The sequence below is a fragment of the Athene noctua genome, chromosome 20 (assembly GCF_965140245.1).
Source record: "Athene noctua chromosome 20, bAthNoc1.hap1.1, whole genome shotgun sequence".
In the NCBI taxonomy this organism is placed as follows: domain Eukaryota; kingdom Metazoa; phylum Chordata; class Aves; order Strigiformes; family Strigidae; genus Athene; species Athene noctua.
In genome coordinates this window covers 11,801,975-11,823,361 of record NC_134056.1, presented here as the reverse complement: position 1 = coordinate 11,823,361, position 21,387 = coordinate 11,801,975, and the positions used below count along the sequence as shown (strand labels likewise).

The window sequence follows — 21,387 nt, the reverse complement described above, 5'->3', positions numbered from 1 at the left end:
ACATCCCTGCAGGCCCAAACAGCCATCATCCACAGTGCTGCTGGCCCCAGCCCACATTGTGCCAGGGTGGGGAAGGGACCCAGAGGGGCTGTCCGTCCCCCAAACCACTCAGAGCAACAAATCAGGCCGTGTAGGGTGGGTGGGCTCCAACCTGCAGGCGTCCATGGCTCTGCCCTCTCCCAGCTAGCCAGGGAGGCAGCACCAGCAGACAGGAACAGGACCCCGGGAGAGAGAGGAAACTCAGCCTCCTGTCCTGGCAGCCTTTCCTGCCCTTCCCAGAATAGCTCTGTTGTTCTGCAGCCCCTTGTCTGCTTCATCAACTGAGCTCCCATTAGCTCCTTTTATGCAGCCTCATTAGTGCAGGGGATAAATGGATCGATTGTTTCCCCTTTGCCTTGAATGAAGGGGTATTTTGTTTATTAAAAAGTCATGCTGTTAATAAGGATCTTCTCATAGCCAAAAATAACTGAGGCCACAATTGTTTCCTCTGTGCTTCCTTATCTGCGCTGGAGGACTCACAAGGAGAGCTGCAGCCGGACCAGATGCAGCTCCGTGCTAAAAATATGCCTTGGAGCAAGCAGCAATGAGACGTCACAAGAGCAGCAAAGGGCATTAGCAAAGTGCTCAGACATGCAGAAGCAACAGACCACACTTCAAGAGCATCTCCAGATGTTTGCTATAGATGTCAGGCCCAGGGTGGTGTGTCTATGGAGAAAAACCCCCTTTGCCCCCTTTGATCTGGGGGACAGACACCCCCCCCAGGTAGCACATTTCTGATCCACTGAGGGTGGCCACCAAACGTCTCCCTTGTGAACGCCGTGGAGGGCACAGAGCGGAGGGTGGGCATGGACAGGCACCACAAGGCTCTCTACCAGGGTGTCACCAAGAGGGGCTGGGATCAGCGTGGGCTCCCCCAGAGCCTGGTGTTATCTGTCTCTGGGGCGGGGTCTCATGTTTCAGGGTTTGTTCAGAGTCCCCTCAGATGGGGAGGACAGCCAAAGTAAAGCAAGGTACATGGTAAGGGCAGGCTCCAGCCAGGCAGGCTGCAGCACTTTGGTTTGGATGGCTATCCCAGGGCTCTCAGACAAAACGTTTGTGCCTTCCAAATAACCCAAATGGGGTTTTTTCTGCTCAGATGCAGGATGGGCCCTTGGAGGCCAAAGTGGCCATGTAGGACACACAGACACTCTCCTTGTAACCACCTCCTCCTTCCACCACAGCACCCCAATCTTGGGGACCTCTCCACTACCCACAGAGCGTCCTGGCATGAGGACCAGCATTTCCTTACCAGCAGCCCTCAGCCCTCCCAGCACCAGTGGTTGGGGGGGGTGGAGTGTGCCAGCCCTGCTCCACTGACATGCTCCATTCCTGGCAGGAGGGAGAACAAGGAACCAGGTCAGCATCAGACATGCCCAAGAAAGTCTCAGATGTGCCCGTCACCCCTTCTCCAAGTCCAGGGAGCATCATACAAATAGGGCACATGACCATTGTGACCTCCCATCAACTAAAGTCCTGTGAACCACTTCCCCCACCTTTTCCCAGCAGGTCCTTTACACTATTTAACTGTCTATAATTTGAGGTCATCACTTCACGTGGCCAAAAGCCTCTGAGCTGCTCTGAACCCTGGCATTAGAGGGCAGAGGTTGTTCAGGGCATGGTGCTGGTGATGTTCTGCCCAGGTCCATCCCCCAGATGAGCAAGACATGAACTCTTCATAGCAATCTGGGAAGCCAAGTGTGACTCCCCCTTGCCAGGGCAGCCTTTGATGGGTCTCCCGACCTCTGCTCTGCAGGGAAAGGGTCTGACTGAGCCTCCATGTGACACAGCAGCCCCCAGGGAAGTGGCACATCAGAGGCAGCCTCAGCCCCTTTGGGCAGCCCTGACTCCAGACACGGCTCCCGTGGTCCTGCCCACCCACTCCCAGCTGCGCAGCTGGGACTTTACTGCAGGAGCATTGCATGGGCCAGGGTGGGGGAAACTCTTTGTTAAAGTACACGGCAGCTTTGGAAACACTTTATGTTCCTTTTCCAAGAGCCTGATTTTTGCTTTCTGGCCCAAACACACCACTCATTTTTCTGCAGCAATGAAGATAAACGTCAATAAATCTTCTGCAGTCATTTCACAGGGCCAAGAGTGATCTCAACCCTGAAGCATTTCAGTATCCTGCAGTCTGTGTTACACCCTAAACCCCCAATCCAGCAAACTTACATGTGTCTGTAGCCTCAAATACACAAGTACCTCCTTTAAGGAGGTGCACAGTCCCTCTGAACTCAATGATACCTCTGTGTTCAAGTGTTTTACTGGATCAGCTCCTAAGTAAGCAGCCTGTGTGCAGCAGAAAGCAGTGCCAGTGCCAAAGCCCCTTTTGCAACCCTCACAGGACCGCTCCTGGGGATCCAGGTGTTCTGCTGCATTTTGCTCCTTGCAGTTGTCATCAGCCAGCGCACAGCAGGGTGGGACCCAGTCGTTGTATCCTCTCATGTGGGTGCCTGTTCGTTTAGCAAGTGAAGGCACATATGTCCTCTTCTTGCCCCTTTAACAAACACACTAAGAGCTTTGGAAGGGGGGGTGACTATGTTCTCCTCTGCATGTTTCCACCAAATGGCCAGTCCTCTGGAGATACAAACACCTTTTTCAACTGGGTAGACAGGTACAAATGCTTGGAAACCATGCTTTCCAGGATGCAACAGGCCTAGCTGCTGAACAGTTATCAGCTGGTGGTATTTTTCCAACGCCTTTCAATGGTACCACAGCACAGGGAGCAACGCATGACCCTGGCGTGTCCTGCTGTTCTTGCCTGCTCTGGCTTCTCCCTTCTGCATCTTGCAACAAGGAGGATTTTCCCCTGACATCCAGCCCAGGCATCTTTTGCTACTCAGTGTATGCCTGCAGGACTTGTCCTAATGCCGGGATCACTGCACTGCTCTGCACGAGCTATCTGCCCCAAGAAAACAGAGAGAGAACAGAGCAGCCAGCTCGGGTCTACAACAGAGCTGTGGGCAGAGAGGGCATCTCTGAAGATGCTGTTTTAAGGAATAAGTAATTGAGTCAGTTTGCTGGCCTGAGCTGAATCATGCTAGCACTGATGCAGCACACATGGGAGGCTGGAGCTGGAAATGGGGGTACCAGTCTGCAGCAGATGGCACACACCAGCTCTGCCCAGCCAGATAACTCCGCATTCCTCACCCTGCTCAGGGAAGCTGACTTGTTCCCCTCATGAAGATGAAAATGTTGTATTTGTTTACAAAATTCTGGGGGAAGGGACCATTACTCTGCAGTTTCCAGGTTCTAATCAAGCCTAAAGACAGCAAATATTGCTCTGCTCCAGACACATGGGAGCCAATTTCTGCTGGCCAGGACAGGTGTCACCAACCCATGGTGTAGTGGTCCATTCCCCCTGAAGAGGAACAATGTGCACGTTTCATTCACCAGTTTTACATCTCCAAACTCTCTTCTTTCCCTCTGCTTCTCCTGGGTGAGGACGACCTCCATATTGCTTAAACTGCCAGGGGGAGCCCATTCCCTGCCATGAACTGCAGGGTCTGCAGTGCCATAGCCTTGTTTCCCATCATTATTTCAGTCTGTTCAGCATAAGTGTGGGGTGGTCCTTGCTAAATGACTTGACCTTGCATAGTATCCATGAAAATAGACTGTTTCAAACCATACCAGGGAAGGCTTTGTCACAGCTGTTATCAGAAAATGAGGTTAAAAATTCCTCAGCTCCCAGAGTTGGTGCCAGGTCACGGCTCTTATCTTCTGCAGTCTCTGCAGAAGAAGGGAACATCCAGTGTGTTCAGGAGAAATGCAGAATTAATTGTCCTGGCTAGTTCCAGTGAATCCTCATGAGCTGGGATGGAGCCCAAAGAAACTGAGGGTATTTTTTTTCCATCCCCTGAGTTTCCTGTGTTAAAAATTTATAATTGTTCCTTTACAGTGGATCTCCTGCTCCAGGTCAAACACAGGCTCACATCATGTATAAACACCTCTTTGAAATGAGCTGTGTATCTGAAAGTGACTGTGAATAATGTTTCTTCCTTCCCAGAAGATATTGTTAGAAGTCTTTTCCTCTGCACCCCTTGCAGTAAATCCGATTTCCAGTCCACGTTGACATAGCTGAGGACCTGTTCTCCACCAGAAATGTTGCTCTTTCAAAGCCAGCATCCCAGGAAACCAACCTGGCCAAGCAGCGCTTTCCTCTGGAGCAGCCCCAGCGAGGTAGGATAGGGCAGGCAGGACAGGCAGCTCAGCCCTCTCCTGCCTGCAGCCCTGCTGGGTTATGAAGCACAGAGAGATCCAGCCCAGAGCAACTTTCTCACCTCTTTCCTGCAAGCCAGGAACCAGCTCCACCTCCCATGGTGGAGGTGTATCTCACAGTACAACCATCCTGGCTGCTGCAGCCCTGAGAAGACAGCCCAGAGCAGTGGGGCCGCTGGAGAGGACTCTATTTGCACGAGAGAGGCAAAGCTTGGCAAGGCCAGTCCTACACTGGCACCTCACTTGCAGGCCCTGCCATGGGGCAAAGGTGGCCACCTTGCCCCACACACCAGGACTGCCTGCTAGCTTGCATGGGCACCCAAGGAGGCACAGGCAGCCCTGCCTGGATGCAGGAGTAAGGCAAGCCCCAGCTTCCACAGCAGCCAGCCCCGGCAGCCGTGGCATGTGCTTTAAATCACTTCCATATTGTTGGGAACTAAAGCAGCCAGGGGAACAGGGCTGTTTTCTCCCCTGCAGACACAGGACCAGGCTTTATTTGGTTCCTGCATGTGCACAATGGCATGTGCTGCTTGCAAGCTTTTTTGGAAAACTGCTGTGAGTCAAGCAACTACAGGGAACTTTCCCACAAGGTCCTAGCCACAAACAGGCCCAAACTCCCAGGGCAATTTCCCAGTCATCTCCCCTGCATGTGCTGGGTTAGCATCAGAGGATGCTCTGGAGCCTTGTGCTGGCCTCTTGCCCAAGCATCATTTTCATTTTGTGCCTAGCTGGATCTTAGCTGCAAAGCTCAAGGTTATTGCTTTTGGAAAGTGCTGCAAAGGGAGCTTCAAGGTCCCAAGAAACGATTGACAAGGGAACCCAAAAGTCTGGTAAAAGTCACTGAGCTGACTGAATGTAATTTCTGGGCAGCAGCTCTGCTGGGGACAGTGTTTGAATCTGGCCGCAGAAGGCCAGCACTATCCCACTCACTTTGCCTGTACCTCAGTTAGTTACACTGAGTTCAGCCTTTTTCTGTAAATTCACTTTCCAGAGCCTGGTCCAATCCTTGAGGCAGGCAGGGAATCAAATGCAAGGGCCATTTGTTGGCTTCCCGCTCTGAAGAGGACCCTGCAGACCAGAGCCCCGTGCTTCGGCAGACACCAAGCCCACAGGTACAGACTGCCTGGAAACAGATGTCAGACAGATGTGGCTGCAGACAGGCAAGGCTCCTCAGCCTGCCGGGGGTTGCTCTGGTAACATTCAAACACAAACCTCACCTCCAAAGGCTTTGAGACTTGCCATCAGCAGAATATGAGAAAACGATGTGATGAAGTCTCCACCCTGCAGAAACCCCCTGGAAGCACCACCCTGGCTTGCATTTCCAGAAAAACCCAAGAAACTGAGCGAGGCAGGAGCAGGCTGCAGGAACAGCCCCGGGACAAGAAGTCCATGGACTGCAGTAGTGGTATGAGGGAGAACAGAGACAGCAGCACCCCCAGCAGCAAGTGGAAGGTGGAAGAGAGAACAGATGGAGGTATGGTGGTAGGAGCAGGCTATTACCAGACATGGGCTCAGGTCTCACTTGGGCTAATGGATCTAAGTGGAAATGGCTCTGGAGCCATGTCTGCACCACGGCACAGCTTACAGCATTGCCATGTCCTGCTGCTTCACTGATGTTTGGAAAGGGACCTCTGGGATGACACCACGTTTGGATCCCAGTCCAGTACAGGTCCAACATGGGGGGCATCCACAGCACACGTCTCCTGCCCACGCTGCTGCATCAAATGGCTGAGAGTCACCCGTGTTTGGAGGGTCCCTTCCAGCTGCTCCTCCTGGAGCACGGGTACATAAGGAGGACATACAGTGCATCTCCTTGCACAGAGCTGGGCCAGCACACTGCAAAACCTTCCCAGTGAGGGCTGCACCCAAAATGCTGGAAGTCCCTGGAGCAGGGACCAGAATTCACCTCTCCTTGCTCTAACCATGAGGCTGCCTCAGACTCTCGGCAGTTTGAGCTGAGAAAGCCTCATTCCCTTTTCTTCCAACCTACCAGCCAAGGTGCTGTTCTGTGCATGGTCCACAAAGCTTCCTTGATCTGTTGAGGACCTGGTCTTCCAAATCCCACCAAGTGCCCCCATGTGCTGATCGGAAGATGCTCCCCTCAGCCATGCCCTGGGAGGAGGTGCTGCCATCAGCATAGCAAACCCTCCTTCAGGATGCACTCACCAGGACACTGTGTCCTCCTGTAGGCTATAAGCAAGCTCAAGAGCTGAGAATCACTCAAGACCACTGACCTTGACCTCAGACCCTGCACCAGCCCAGGCATCACCCCAATTTATAGCCTGTCATTTTAAGGAGAAAAAACAGTGCTTTTCCATTGAGGAGTGGTCAGGAGATGACCTCCAGTAAGATTCACTTGGGACTTATCAGCATCCTCGCTGGAAGCCTGGTGCAAGTCCTTGTCCTCAGTCCTGGCTGATGTGCACCCTGCAGGCACCACCACATTGGTCTGGCCGTGGTTTTGCTGAAGGTCTTCTGCAGGTCAAAGGACACTTCTATGTCCTGCCCCAGCACCCGGCCATGTGGCGGGATGCAGCGCAATAGAGGCTTCTGGTGCTGAATCACCAAACCCCCATGAACCTGGGCATGCCACACCACTTGTGACTCATCTCACAGTGTCACCAGGTAGGACCTGATAGGACTGCCACTCCCTTCCCCACCTAGCTCTGGGTGATATCAGCTATGCCTCATGCCAATACTGACCTGTGCTTTTTTCCACTTTTGGCAGAATCCTGCTACAGGCCAGCCACCCCAAGGACACAGTCAAAGGATGGGAAGGGTTTGGGCGTTTAGAGTGTTGTCACCCTTAATCATGTCCAGGAGAAGCCTCATCACCTGGGGACAGGAGGGCAAGAGTTGTTTCAGCAGGTTCAGCCCTTCACCCTCACGCATTCCTGTCACTGCTGTTTTTCCCCACCCACACAGCAGCCTGCGGCGGTGCCATTGCAGGAGCAGAAGCAACCCAGGACTGCAAAAATGAGATTGTGTAAAATGAACACAGCCCTGGTGGCAGGAGATGGGCTGGAAGGCAGGAGCGATGCAGACAGGGAAATGACTAAAAGAGAAGCTGGGGCGATTTCTAAGAAACACGCTGCAATGGACTGGATCCAGTCCCAAACTAGAAACTGCTCCCAGGAGGACCATGGCTGCTTCAGAAGGATCAGGGCATGAATGGAGGGGTAGAGGAACCATGTCCTCACGCCAGCTGAGTTTGTGTGGCCAACAGAGCCACCCAGATCTCCTTGTCCCCACGGCCACCCTCAAAAGGGAGGCAGCTGTGCTGAAAACAACCGCCCCTACTCTCTCCACAGCTGGCTTCTACCCCTTACATAGAGAAATACAACCGTCAGAGAAGTGAAATCACCAGAATCTGCTCCTACAGGCCCTCAGCGAGCCCTCCAGACCTTGGCCACGGTGCACCCCAGGAGCAGCTCCAGCCCACGTTCTCCCAAAGACCTTGGCTGGAGGACAAGGCATGGGTGGCCCGCACAAAACCTGCTCGCAGAGGACATGTGTTCAAGGCCTCAGCACTGGCTGTGATGAGACCTCTGGGTTTGTATGACGCAGGCTTGAGAATTTCCAAACTCATCACACTGGTCCACCAGGAAAGGGCCAGGTGCAAAACCCTGCTGGTTCCCATGGAGCAGGATAGTGGCACGTGACACAACACAGCCCGCAGGCAGGTCTGTCCTTTGCTTTCACCTCAAAACCCACCATGACAACACATCACACCCATAAGTACCTTGGTCAGCCTGGGACAAAGCCACATCTCTCCATACCACCTCCCAGCAATTTTGCAAGTTTCCCCAGCATTTGGAGCAGGTATGTCCATTCCTGCCCACATGATGGGTCCCCAATCACCTGGGTTAGCAGAAAGTGGTGGAAAAGGGGGCGTATAAACCCTCAAAATTAAATGAAACCAGCACCTGCAGAAAACTCAGCAATTTCATTCTCTGGGGAGCTGCACACTTCATTTTGAAGGCCTGGGGGGGACAACACTTGGCCCTAACTCCTCCACCCATGGACCATGCCTCCCCCAAAGGTTGCACTGTGCCAAGCTGCCCTTCCATCTCACGAGAGTCTGTGGGATGGAGGACAGGACGAGCTGAGATGGGATGGAGAGTGAGTGCCAATAGTGCTGCGGAAGCAGGAGGCAGCAACGCGGTGAAATGCGCCAGCACTCTGTGATTGATGTCAGCCTGGACTGGCCCTGACCCCCAGCGCTGCTGATAACAGCCACATCTGGTTGCAAAAGGGCTGGCAGAGCTCACTCCTTTCATGGGAAATCAAAGCCATGCCCTGGAGCAGCTGCGACCCCAAACCAGGGCATCGTCTCCAGGGAGTTCGGCAGAGGCCAGTCTTGATTCTGCATTTTTGGAGGATTTCTGTAGTTTAATGAAAAATGAGTCTAAAATAGCCCCCCATAAATGTACCTGTACCTGTGCAAGAGCAGGCAGCAGGGCCAGCCCCGGAGGAGAGGGTCAAGGCTTGAGCCATCTCCTGCTCAGTATGTGGGTGTCCCACGCAGAGAGGTCAGGAGTGGGGTGAGAGCAGAGCCCGGACACATTTGCTGCTACTCTGGGATGAGGCTACAGGTCCATGGGAAAGCCCCCCAAAGCCCCTGAAATGCTACAGGCAGCTGCAGGCAGGGCTCCCCCAGCCCTTCACAGTGGATCCGTGCAGCAAGACATGCTCGGAGCAGTACTCGGATGGAGCAGCAAAGCAGAAGAAAGCTCTGCCCACCAGGCACATCTCCAGAAGACTGCAGACCTGTGCCACTGTGAAAAGGGCGTTTCCCAGAGGTTCAGTGGAAGGCAGAAGGGCACTTTCACCATCCATCAGCGGGACAACCCTCTCTGTCCTCTTCCCTCCTCTCTCGGGGGGGGTATCTCGACACAAATCCTGGTAACCCCACTGCAGAGAGGACCTTTGGAGCCACCCACCTCGGCTCTGCCCCCTGATCCAACGCCCGGAGGTGGGTGCATGCCCCCTCCCAGCCTTGCAGCCCTTGGGCTTGCAGGTCAATTCTTTGCAGAGGAAGGACGTTAGGAAAAGAATTGTGAAAAATGTTTTTTAAAAAGCAACAAACAACTATTTGAGGGATTTCAGATGAATGAGTGCTGTGACTGTTTGTTTTCCTGATCTTGAACATGCAGATCTTCAGCACTCCTGTGTCCAAACAAATTAGTCTGGGAATAGCTGGCTTGGCCAAGGGCTGTATGTGGTAAAACGGGTTGGAGCCCACAAAATAGCCCACGCCCAAGTGCAGCCCCCAGGATGCTTAACACCCTGGCCAAGGCTCAGGCACTGCCATGTCCTGCTGCCAGCCCCACAGACAAAGAAGTTAAAAGCTGCTGGGTTACACTGACAAGCCCAGCCAGCCAGCGTTTGCCATCCTTGTGCTGCGTTTGATTTATGCCAGCCTTTGAAGATAACCGTCCTGGGGTGGCCCCTCACAAGAACTGCCACAGTGAAGATTTGCAACCCAGCACAGGGATCTGCAGCACATCAGGCAGGCTGGATGGTGAGATGGGAATGAGTGATTCTCCCAGGGCTTTATTTCCATTAACAACTGCAGTTATTTTAGGAGCTCGGCACAATGGGGAGTGAATTTGCAGGGGCTAGTCTGGTCCAGGAAAAAAGTAGATATATTTTTCTTTTAAAAAAATACAACAATGCTGTAGCTTGATTGGAAAAAGGCTGGGTTTTGTTTTTCTGTTTTTTTGTTTTTCCTTAGCTGGCCATTCTTCTGACACTCTGGAGCATTTTAAGGTTTTTCCAGAAAATGAGGAGCAGCAGCTCTGCCAGGAGCAGTTAGTGAGCCGCCAGAGCTAAAAGTGGCAGAAGCACCAAAGGTTTCCAAAAGCCACAGCTGGAAATACCCGAGTGCAGCGCCACAGAAAAGAGCACGGGAAGCCGAGTGGAGCTCTGCCTTCTCCAACCCAGGGGTTTCCATTGCTGTGTCCTCACACTGGAGGAGTCTGACATTTATTAATGACTCTGTGCAGCCATGGAAAAGTGGGGAACAGGAGGAGGATGGTCTCAGAGCAGAACAAATGGGGTGCCTAACAACAGAGGGCTTCAAATTTAGGGTGCTTGGGGGAAGTGCTGGGGATGGAGATTGGCTTCAGACCAGGATGCAGGCACTTGTTTTTTGCTGAGCCCCACTAAGCCATCATCAAAGGCAAACCTCTGCAGTTTGTGGCATATGCCCAGCAGCGTCCCTGGCCAGTCTGGATGTGGCTGCCAGATGCAAGGCCATGTTGGGAGGGCTTGCAGCATTGCCAGCATGAGAATTCCCACATCTCACATGGTGAGACCTTCACCAACTCTTTTATCATGGGTAGCTTAGAGGCTCAGAGCCCATGTGTGTGGGCAGAGATGGAAGAGGAGGAGGGCAGGGGCAACAGGATGTGCTGGTCAGGGTGAGGAGGACCAGGGAGGAGGAAGAGGAGGAGAAATGCCAGGGACCATATGGCAGCCAGAGCCTTTCTGCAGAGTAGCCAGAGACAGACAAGGATGAAGACACTGCAGAGCCGGGCTGTGGGGAGAAGCCACAAAGATGAGGAGTGGAAAGAAAGAACTGGGAGCAGACCAGAACAGAGGACAAGAATAAGGATCTGGACAAGGAGATCAAGGCTGTCTCAAAGCCTCCTGGCCAAGTCTGCCCCACTGCCATGTGTTTTGGGCCCACCTCTACACGTCGACACCCCGCCAGCAGAGCATCTCTTCTGCACATGCCACTAACACAGGGGGAACAGCGCCTTTCTGCCCCCTAGTCTGGAGGCTTAAACATGGGGAGGCCCACGTGATGCCACATGGACAACTGCCCACATGCCCTTGAAAACCAACAGCAAGGATATTGCTGGGGGGAGAAAAAAAGTGCTTTAAAATGACTCCTCGGGAATGCGATGTCAGGCAGGGAGCAATTACAAAGCTGCAGAATAAAGATCGTCTATCTGGTCCCAGTCCAGCTCTGAGGTGGGGACTGTCTCAGCTGGGTGCATGATGTGGGAAAGGATTATTTTTCAGAGGACCCCTTTGGGATCAGCTCCCTGGGGACTGAGTCAGTTGGTGGACCCAGGGTAAGCAAGGCAACTCCTGGCATGGAGCACCTTCCATGGGGACATAAGCTGGGGGAACCTCGTGCTTGGTGTGTGTACAGCCAAACCCTGGACACTGAGCAGGAAAACCTTTGACTTTCAGCTCTCTGTGTCTCAGCTCCCTGCCTCTAAACCAGGGGGGGAAGCTCCTCAGTGCTTAGCCCTCTGCCCAGCATCTGACCACAGTTCAGCCCCCGGGCTCAGCACTCACCCACATATGAGCAATAGGTTTGGAGGAGGAGTTGTGCAGACAGATGCTGCAGAACAGCATCAGGCAACAGGGACCCGTCTCACCCAGGAAAGACCAGGAGCTGCTCCACGCAATGGATGCTGGAGGGCCCCACATGGGATGAGTTTGATCAACCTCTGCCCTGATGCCTGGGGATGGAGCAGTCATGCCAAGGACTGGGCATGTCCTATGGAGGTCTGCATCACCAGCATGTTTGCTTCAACCCCTGTCCACCTACCTAGTCATGACTACATAAGCATCCACCGAAGCTCCTGTTTCCATCTCCTAGGTGCTTGAGTATGAAGCAGCAGGACTGGCCAAGCCACACCAGTAGGAAACAGTGACCCGATGAACAATTTCCACACTCCTCCATACCACACCTGAGCAGCCATGTTTCTGTGGCTATGACAGCCATGGAAGGAGTCACAGGAATTGCATTGCTTCTCAATCCACGGGGGAAAGAACAGCCTCAGAGCCCAGCCTGCTCCGGGGTGGGTGCAGTGGTGTGATTCCCAGCTCAACCAAACACCTCCAAGCAGAGGTATATACTGCTTGGAGGTATATAATACTGCAACAGTATTTATTATTATTATTTACAGTATACATTAACAGTATATATTATTATTTAATATACTGGTATATAATACTGCAACAGTATTTCCTTCTCATTTTCACCTCTATGGCTAAGAGGAAGCACATCTTTGGCCCTTTCCCTCTGTCTATGGTCACCAGCCCACATCTGCCTGCTGCAATCCAGGCTTGAACCTCACCCAGCCCTGTCCCCACCACTGGGTCCCACTGCCTCCTGCAGCATCACTTCCAGTGAGATGCTACGGCAAGAGTTGGTCCCATGCATCTCCTCAGGGCAGTCCTGAAAATTATTTGCACAGGCAGGCTAAGCCCAGGTGTGAGAAGGCCCATGCAGAGAACCTCAGCCTGAGAAACACAGCACAGAGCACAGAGGATTTCAAGCCAAGAAGTAAGAGCCATATTCAATGGGTTCAAAAATCCAGGGTTTGTTTTTGGTGGGGTTTTTTTTTTTTTTGGTTTTTTTTTTTAAACAAAAGCATGTGGGGGACATAGGACCCTGAGGGTAAAAAACCATCTGATTCTCCTAAACCTGTCTTTTCTCAGCCTTCCCCAGAAACAGAACAGCACAAGAGGACAGACCCAGAAAACAGACCAACCAAACTAGAGCTTGGAAAATATCTACAGTGTCTGACCCCCGCTGCAGCGTTCAGGCTGGCTGACCGGCAGCATGATCACCTCCACAGACCTGTGTGGCCAATAACAGAGGCAGAAAAGTATCTTCCCACCTTCCATGGAAGACTCTGCCTCTCCAGACCCAGGAGAACTGGAAGTTCTTGTCCTGGTTTGTGGGGACAAAGCAGCATGCCAAGACACCAGTCTCTTCTTCTTACACGGGTGCCTGTGGAGGAGAGTAAATAACTCTCGTGGGGTCTGTGTCTCTCAGCAGGTCACAGAGGTCTCTGGTTGACCAGCTCAGATGGAGACCTGCATGTCTGAATGAGGAGCCAGCAAGGGCTTCTACATTTCCCAGCAAACTTCCATCCCTCTAAAACGCTCCTCTGCAGAGGGGCCAGTGCCCTTGAAGCCTTTTCAGCTGCAGTGATGGACCAGCAGGTCCAAGCTGAGACTCCTCTGAATCTTCAAGTGGTGGCCCTAAAGCTGCTCCTCAGGCTCCTCTCTGGTAAGAGAGAAAGAGGACAGAAAGGATTTCCTCCTGTGAGATCAGTCTGCAGCTGCACTCAGAGCCCCCATGTGAGGGGGGTCTGTGAGACCGTGCATCCCAAAACCACCCACATGGACCCAGAACATTGTCCAATCTGCTGTGAACAGCCTGGCTGCATCTCGGCTGGTGGAAAGCACATGCAGAGGGGTGGTGAGCACTCCTAGGAAATAATTTCCCTGACATGTGGGCACCTGGCAGCAAATGAGTGCAGGCACAGCAGAAACCACTACGCTCACTGCCGGAGTCAATTCCTGGGCTGTAATGAAGCTGCAGTAATGAGTGTGTCCATAATTCTCATCTAATTAATGCTGTGCCAGTGCTTTGAGACTACTATTTTATGGTTTAGCCATAAAAGTTGACACTATGTTAAAACGTGATTTGCAAGGACTCCCATCCTACTTCCTTCCTCTCTACTTGTTTTAGAAAATGAATGATTGTCTGTATTAACTTATCAGACTTCCTACCCGTAACAACACTTTGTTTACCTGAAAAATCATCTAGTTAATTAAGTCAATTGTTTGCATTCAAATGACAGTTTAAATGAAACATGTTGAGCAATAGCTGCAAGAGTCATCCAGTAGCCCCATCACATGTCTGATCCGTGCACAGTTATCAGGTTGCTGCTCAGACATTGGGTGGTTGGCACGTTTGTGGCACCAAAAAAAATTCTAAAAATTAGTTCTGGAAAACCCAGTAATCTGGAGATGAAAATTGTATAGTCACATCATTTAGGGAGATGAGCTTGCCCAATCAGGGGACAGGGCAGATGCAGACAGCAGAGATGTCACCCTGAGCTCTACGTCATCACCCCGCAGCCCAACCCAGCCCAATTTCTGGCACTCGGGTCTCTTTTACCCAGAATAAAACAGATTCAGAGCTGGACAGAGGGCAAAAGGAAGGAGCTCTTCTTGCAGCTCAAACACTGACACAATAGGCCCATCCCCAAGCCACGGAAATTAATTTTTTTCTTGTACAAAAACACTGGACTCATCTCCACTGCTCCTGTGAGGACTTTAATCTGCTGCACCTCTGCTCCACATCTCCCATGGGCTCAGTGCCTGTGTCCTGGAAGACGTTGCCCACGTCCACCAGCCAAACAAGGGGCAGACTCCTCGGTGTGCCAGGGGTGCATCCCTGGGGGTCTCCAGTCCAACCCTCCCTCAGACCAGGAATATCACCAGCACCTGATTAGGTCAGTTGTGACTTTGTCTGACCAAGTCTTGACCACTTCCAACAATGGAGACCCTCTACTTTTCTAGGGGCCTGTTTTTCTACTGTATCAGCCTTACAAGGAAAATATTTTTCCTGTTGTCCAGGCTGAAGGTCTGAAAGTTGTCACATATTGTGGCTGTTGCCCCTTATTTTGTCACTGGTGCTACCAAGAAGAGTTTGGCTCCATCATCTTTGTAGCTGTCCTTCCCAAAGCTGTAGGATGCTGTTAGAACTCCATCCATCTTCATGATCCTGTGCCTGAGGTCCATGACCACCTCAGGAGCCTCTGCAGGACTCCCTCCAATTTCTCCACATCCTTGAGCTGGTTGGAAGGAACAAGGTACGAAATCAGATGCACTCATCCAAATATCTAGCATCAAGCCTGGGAGCTACATCAAAGAGCAGAGTGGTGTTTGTTCAGCTTTGCAGATTGGCTTTCAGCATGTGAGTCCATTCGCTGCCAAGCTCTTGATTTGCCCTGGACCAGGAGGTTTGTCTGGCACTCTGTGACCGGTCACTGCTGTCCCCAGTCCCAGGAGCAGGAGGTTTCACCCACTTGTCTTTGTCTAGAAACACTGTGATCATATTAAGGAAAACAGGACTGCTACACCGATGAATTGAATTGACGCACGGGCTTGGTGGAACTTTCCATGAGAAACACGTGTCTGAAATAATTGCCCCATTAGTTCAGGAAAGGACAAGAAATTACTTGCAAATGGCTCCTATTCCAACACCCCATCCCCAGTCCCCACCTGATCCTGCCTGGCTCTTCTCCCTCTCCCCCACATCTTCGCTCTCTGCCAAGGGATGAAGGCAAAGGATGAGGGGGGTCCCAGATTTTTCCAAGGTGAGAATCCACTTCATTACCCCTGTCTCTGCCTGTGCCCTGTGCACAGCTCAGTGGTACCCAAAGCAGGCTGGGGGGTGATGCTGGTGGGTCACTCTGGGGACAAGGTCCTCCTCATCCTCACCCTGTGTCACTGCCCTGCAGGTCTGCTCAGCAACCTTTTCTTCAGCCTTTCCCAGCGCCTCAAGTCTGACCGAGAGCTGGCATTATTTGCCTTCCTTCCCCAGCACCAGGGAATGTGTGAGCTGTATGAGCTGAGTGAAAATGACCTAATGCAGAGAAGAATCAGAAAATGAGGAATGAGAGGGTCATAACAATGCTTCCCGAATGAGTTAGCGGCACCCAGGGGACTCTTAGCACCGCTGGATTTCCTGTCCTGGCAGCAACCTAGCTGAGCATATTTTATTTCCTTGACAGACAGCATGTGAGTCTGCCTATTTTTATTTTTACTTCAGAAGTGTTTTATTTTCTCCTTCTTTGCTCCCTTGGATTGTTTAGGAATGACATTGCTAATGCCAGCCACAGGGGTTGGTGGCACTTGTCCTTACAGTCTGAAGGACATCATTGTTTGTAGCTGCCGTGGGCGGGATGACACCCCACACAGTGCAGTGCTGAGCTGGGTCTCCCCATCGCACTGCAGAACTGCCCCATATGGCTTTTCTGAGCTCAGCCCCACGGTCACCATCTGGAAGGACAAGAGTCCTCAAATACATCTCTGTACCCCCTGGCCCTTATCAAACCCAGTGGAAGCAAAAGTCCCCAAACAAACCCAGACTAACCGCGATTTCCATCCCCGCTGTGCAGACGATCGAAGACTGGGTGTTCCCGTGGCAGGTCTCTGGTCAGCTTCTGATCATCTCGGCTACCCAAATAAGAGTTCAGTGTGCTCCTGATAAGCCTTAGTAAGTTTCTGAGCGGGATTAAGTGACTCGCACAGCAAGTCAGCTGTTTCACCAGGGCAGGGGAATTCTTGTGTCTGCAGTTTCAGTATCTAGCTGTTGAGCTATGTTTAGTCTATGGCTACAAAGTAGCCTTGTTTCTATTCTGAGAATATTTGTCTAATCAGGAGTCCAAGGAATTATTTGCTCAGTAGAAAGTTATGTTTATTTGGATAAGTTTATACTCCAGGATGGATGCCTTGGAAAAGCCCAGTAAAGGCTGTGCATTGCCAGAGTGTCTCAGGGCATGGTGCACACCTGTAAAAAGCACAAACTTTTTATTTTTGCAGAAACAAGAGAAAGGCTTTACACTCACGGCTTCTAGCCAGCTCTGAAATGAGGCCCCGTTGCAACCTGAGTGCAGCTTGCTGTGAAGAGTTGTACTTCCCCTGACACTGCAGATGCTCACCTGCACGCAAGTGAGGACCGGTGCTGGCCAAGGATGGCCTCACAGGCACAACCCCAGCAGGGGATGCCCACGCTGCTCATTAACCACTCCCAATAACTCTTCATCCAAGAGGTGCCCGGCAGCTTGAACTGTGTTTTCACATAGCAGCTATTTTCAGAACTTCATTTGCTTTTGTAAATCATAGGTGACCCCAGCAACTGTCTCTGGCTGCTGTGTTAGGAAGCTGATGAAATACTGATGTGAGAGACATTTGAAGGGTCAGGGCCCATCACCTGGGACAGGTAAGACTGATTTACCAACCTCCCCATGTCCTGTTTATTTGGGGTTTGTGAGGAAACCATGAAGTTAAACCCAGAACCTTAGGATGTTTTTCCCAGTGGGGTCACAGCATTTTTTGAACCTAACAAAGCATTCAGCACTTTCTGGTGATTATTCTCATTTTCCCTTTCAATTTCTTTCCCATGGGGTGCTTTGCCTCATGGCTGTCTTCAGCCTGGTGAGCTTCGTCCCACAAATGAACCGAGAGCATCCGCGCCTCAGTGGACTTTATCCTGTTTGCACATGACAAACACAGCTGAGTTGTGACTACTTGCAACTGAGCAACCACTAATTTTAAGCCCCGAGATAAATCCTAGTTATCTGCTGAGATAAGGTCCGCTACAGCAGCCTCCCATTTCGGAAGGCACCGGTTTCCGCATTGGGAAGTTGCCTTTGGTCGCTGTGTGAAACGGCAGCGTGGCAGCAGTGATGTCCACAGGCAGCTGCCTGAACACACACCTGAGCTTCGGGATGAGCTCAAGACAGCAGTGACTCTCGCTGTCACCACCCTGTGCCACCCACCACCTTCATGGCTTCGGTGGTGGCTGGCTTGGGTGCAGGTAATGGCTTTTTCTCTGCAAAAGACCACTTGTCCCTCCTCAGGGCCATCCCCACCCAGGCGACCCCCCTGTGATTTCAGCATTGCTGCCATGGGAACATCCCCCCAGCTGTCAGCAATTCTGGTTGGTTTGAGGTTGTGTCTCAAATTAGGAATCAGGAATACCTAATTTCCATTTTCATTGCTCAGACTTGTTTCATTGGCATCAACAACTCAGTAATTTCTTCTTTGCATCCCTTGCAGCCGGATTGGATTTTTTCCTGGCCATCTTATTTTGTGCTAAACAAGGACATTTCTGTCTCCTTTCTGCTTGTGTTGTAAGCTCAGTGACCCCGTAACAGTCCTCATCCCCTAATTCCCCCTGCAAAAGGAAGGAGCTGCTTGGAGCAGTGGAGCTCCCAACCACCGCTCTCCCTGAACAAATCCCCTCTGTGAGCTGATGTCCCCCCATCCAGTTCCCATCCAGATGCTCCAAGTTTCTCACACACTTCAGTCTGAGGCACAAAGTCTCCGAGACTCAGAGGCACAGCTGCCCTCCTGCAGCACAGAGGGGACAAAGCTGTGGATGTGGTGTCACTGCAGAGTCATGGTAAGACCTGTCCTGCTGCAGAGGGCACTGGTTGTCCCAGGAAAACATGGGACAAGCACCTGGAATGCCATCTCCACCTCCCAGCCCAGCCCTGCCTCCCCTAGAAATCAAGCGCCTCCCAAGCACGTGGGGATGGTGCTTGCAGTGACTCATGCCAACCTGGCAGGTCGGCAATAAATTCTGTTACAGCAATAACGAAATTTATGCTGCTCACGCACGGCTATTTCCATTTTCTCCAGGAATTCACCCCAGGTCCCCATTTCTCCGCCTTTTGCGTGCACCAGTGCCTCTGTCCCCTGCAGGGAGTGTCTGCAGACAGGTCGGTGGTGTTTATTCAAAGCTGCGCACCAGCCTCCCGCGCTGCATGTCCCGCAGGAGCTCCAGCCCTTGCTGCCTGCCCTGACATGTGGGCTCGGATAATTCACGTAAGCAAGACAGCTTATGGGCTTGAAACCAGGCCTGGTTATGCAGGTTGGGTGCTCCTGGGCATCACCAACAGCCACAGGAGAGCTTGCTGCACCGGGTGTTTAGGGCAGAGAGAAGGTAACGGCAGGTACCGAGCTGTCCGGTACTCACAAAGCCCCCGAGACGAGTTCCCTGCGCGCTCCCTCTGCAAGCCCAGGGGCATGGAGAAGTAGGGGGGGCCAACAAAGTCATCCTGTAGTAACAGTTTCCTAACACTGATGGCTTGGGACTGAGTGAGGGGAGGCCAAGAGTATGTGGGTGATGGAAAGATGTGAGGAAAGGGCAAGAAAACCTGTGCTGAGGCCAGATATGAAGGGAAAGCCTCCCAGCTGGGAAAAAGGAGATGAAGGCTCTCAGCAATGCTGGGAGAAAGGGGAGGGGCTGGCCTGAAGGACAGTGGCAGCACTCGCAGGGAGGCTGCACTGACCCACTGGGTCCCAGCAGCTCTGGAGTTGGTGACCAGGTCACAGCTGGGACACCACGGGCCTTGACCCGGGGTGCCAAAAGGATCCCCAGGACAGCCAGGCAGGCGCCCCACAAACCCTGCTGCCTCCAGCCAACCCCCAAGGGGTCCCCTCAGCTCTGCCTCAGTTTCCCCACCTAGCCATAACCTGCTGGCTGTTTAAACAGGGAAATACAGACAGTTTCCCAGAAGAGATTGTATCTACTGGGGAGAGCTGTGCCCAGACAGGATTGCTGGGGCAGCCTCACACCTCCATCCCTGGGCATCACCAGCAGCACCTCTGTGCCACGCCGCCCCACCGCCCACCATGGCCCGGTGACACCCGAGCCCAGAGACATCTCTGAGCTATCTGAGGCTGACCACAAGCAGGTGACTGGCACAAGACATTTCAGCTTCCAAATACACCATGAACAGCCTTTACAAAATGCTTTCATCATAACACCAGAGCTGTTGAAGCGCTGCCTTTGCCAGGGGAGGAGCAGCCCTGCCAAGCTGTGCAGCTGGGACCTGAAATAGCACTGTTGGGCTTTTTGTTGCTTCTTTTGGTGTGTCCCCAGAGGGACCTGGAGCTACACTAGGTCACTTATATTTCTGGGCATTTCCACGTCCAGAGGCTCATGCCTTGCTGTGTTTAAACAGCTAACACAGTCCCTGGGAACAGACTCGTTTTGGGCAAAACTTTCTGTGTTCCTGCGGGGCTACACCCAGGGCTGGCCTCAGGAACATCTGGCAGCTGCTCCATCATAAAAAACAGCTCAGAAATTCATGGAATCAGATTTTCCCATCTTTAGCCATGCAGTAACAGGATTTTATGCTCCTCGGTGAAGCCAGATTCACCCAGTTCTGCCAGTGCTGAGAAACATGCCACGAAGAAAAGGCAGCTACAAGAAATTATATTCTCCTTTTATTTACCTATGACCATGACAAGGTATTTTTGCTAGCTGCAGAGATGCTTCGCACTGTAAACTGGGCACTTGGAGGCAGGCAGTCCGTCCAGCTCTGCCAGGTTCAGCAATAACCCCCGCTTCTCAAAACAATATTGTTATCCAGAGTAAGGAGAGCATCTGATTCACAGAGCTGCTTTTCTCCATCACCAAACCCTCCGTCGTCAGGGCATGATATATACACCCAGGCTCCCCCAGCGGCCCGCTGCTAGGGAACGTGTTTTGTCAGATAAAACCTGCTAACTCAGAAAATGTACGCACTCAGAAAAAAAAAAGGCATCCACTCCACTGGAGAACTCCGCCGCGACACACACAAATATTGCACTTGTAATTTCAGAACAGGAAAGGAAACAAGGATTTCCTATTACACAGCAACGCGTCCAGCTATAGGAGGTCAATAAATAAACCAGGGGTGGGAGCAAGAGGCGGTTGGCTTGCACACCTCCAGAGCAGGGGAAGGACCCGGCTTTCGCTGCTCCCGGGGGGACCTGCCACGAGCAAAGGAAGCGCCGGGCTCCTGCAAGATAGCTGCTTTGGGGGAGCCGGGAGGCATCACCGGCACAGGGAAGCACAGCAGCATCACGGGGCTGGTCCAGTTCAGAAGTCTTTTATCCAGGGACGATGTTCACGTCGGTGCTGTTGTCCCCTTGCCAGAGCCCTGCACAAGTCCTCCTCCTCCTCACCAAGTCGGGATCACTTGTCACCTTCCAGCAACACTCGCAGCTCGGGCACATGCTTCACAGTAGTCTTGTGGGAGCTTCCCTCCTGGCTAGTATCCATGCCGAAGTCACCCCAAAGGCGTCGTACCAGCTATGGTGAGATGGGGAGATGGAGCAGTACCAGACTGCTTGGCTTGTTGGTCCCCTCAGCCTCATGCTCGGTGACTTCAGCCGCCCCACACCCGTCTGCTGCAGGAATATGGCTTGGGGGCACAAACGGCAGCAGGAAGGCACGCTCCCGCCGTCCCCCGGGAAGGCCTCTGCCACCCGATTTCATGTAAACACACAGCTCCCAGCCTGCCCCGAGAGAGTCCTTGGGTCTACAGTGGGGAGCTGCCTTTCTTCTGGTTAATTATGTCTAAGTACAAGTCAGAGCGGAGGAAGCGGGGGTACGAGTCCTTCTCCATAAGCCCATAAATCCTCTTCTGCGCGAGGTCAAAGCAGCTGCGGGTGATGTTCTGCAGGTTCTCCTTGGTGTGCTCTCGTGTGTAGGAGTCCAGGTTGACCTGCAGGCAGAGAGACCAGCGCTGGTGAGCAGCTCCCCAGGCAGCCGCTGTGCCGTGGAGCCGCGCGCCAGCGTGGCAG

General features: G+C 52.4%; 1 protein-coding gene and 1 long non-coding RNA gene across 8 annotated transcripts in view; both read right to left on the bottom strand.

The window, feature by feature from the left end:
* Window positions 1–14,343: 14,343 nt before the first annotated feature.
* LOC141968767 (uncharacterized) lies at window positions 14,344–16,339 on the bottom strand. Of its 2 annotated transcripts, none has more exons than XR_012634922.1 (3): window positions 16,178–16,339; window positions 15,304–15,667; window positions 14,344–15,216 (listed from the first exon to the last, which is right to left on the bottom strand). It is a non-coding gene; the product is annotated as an uncharacterized LOC141968767 (long non-coding RNA). The 2 variants fall into 2 exon arrangements; XR_012634923.1 differs by having other exon boundaries at window positions 15,523–15,667.
* A 3,680-nt stretch (window positions 16,340–20,019) lies between these two features.
* Window positions 20,020–21,387, bottom strand: part of RGS3 (regulator of G protein signaling 3) — an 86,174-nt gene continuing 84,806 nt past the window's right edge. For all 6 annotated transcript variants that reach the window (XM_074923633.1, XM_074923634.1, XM_074923636.1 and 3 more), the window contains one exon: window positions 20,020–21,308. In XM_074923633.1, coding sequence (XP_074779734.1) covers window positions 21,123–21,308 — 186 coding nt within the window. In that variant the 3' untranslated portion in view covers window positions 20,020–21,122. The remainder of the gene's footprint in view (window positions 21,309–21,387) is intronic.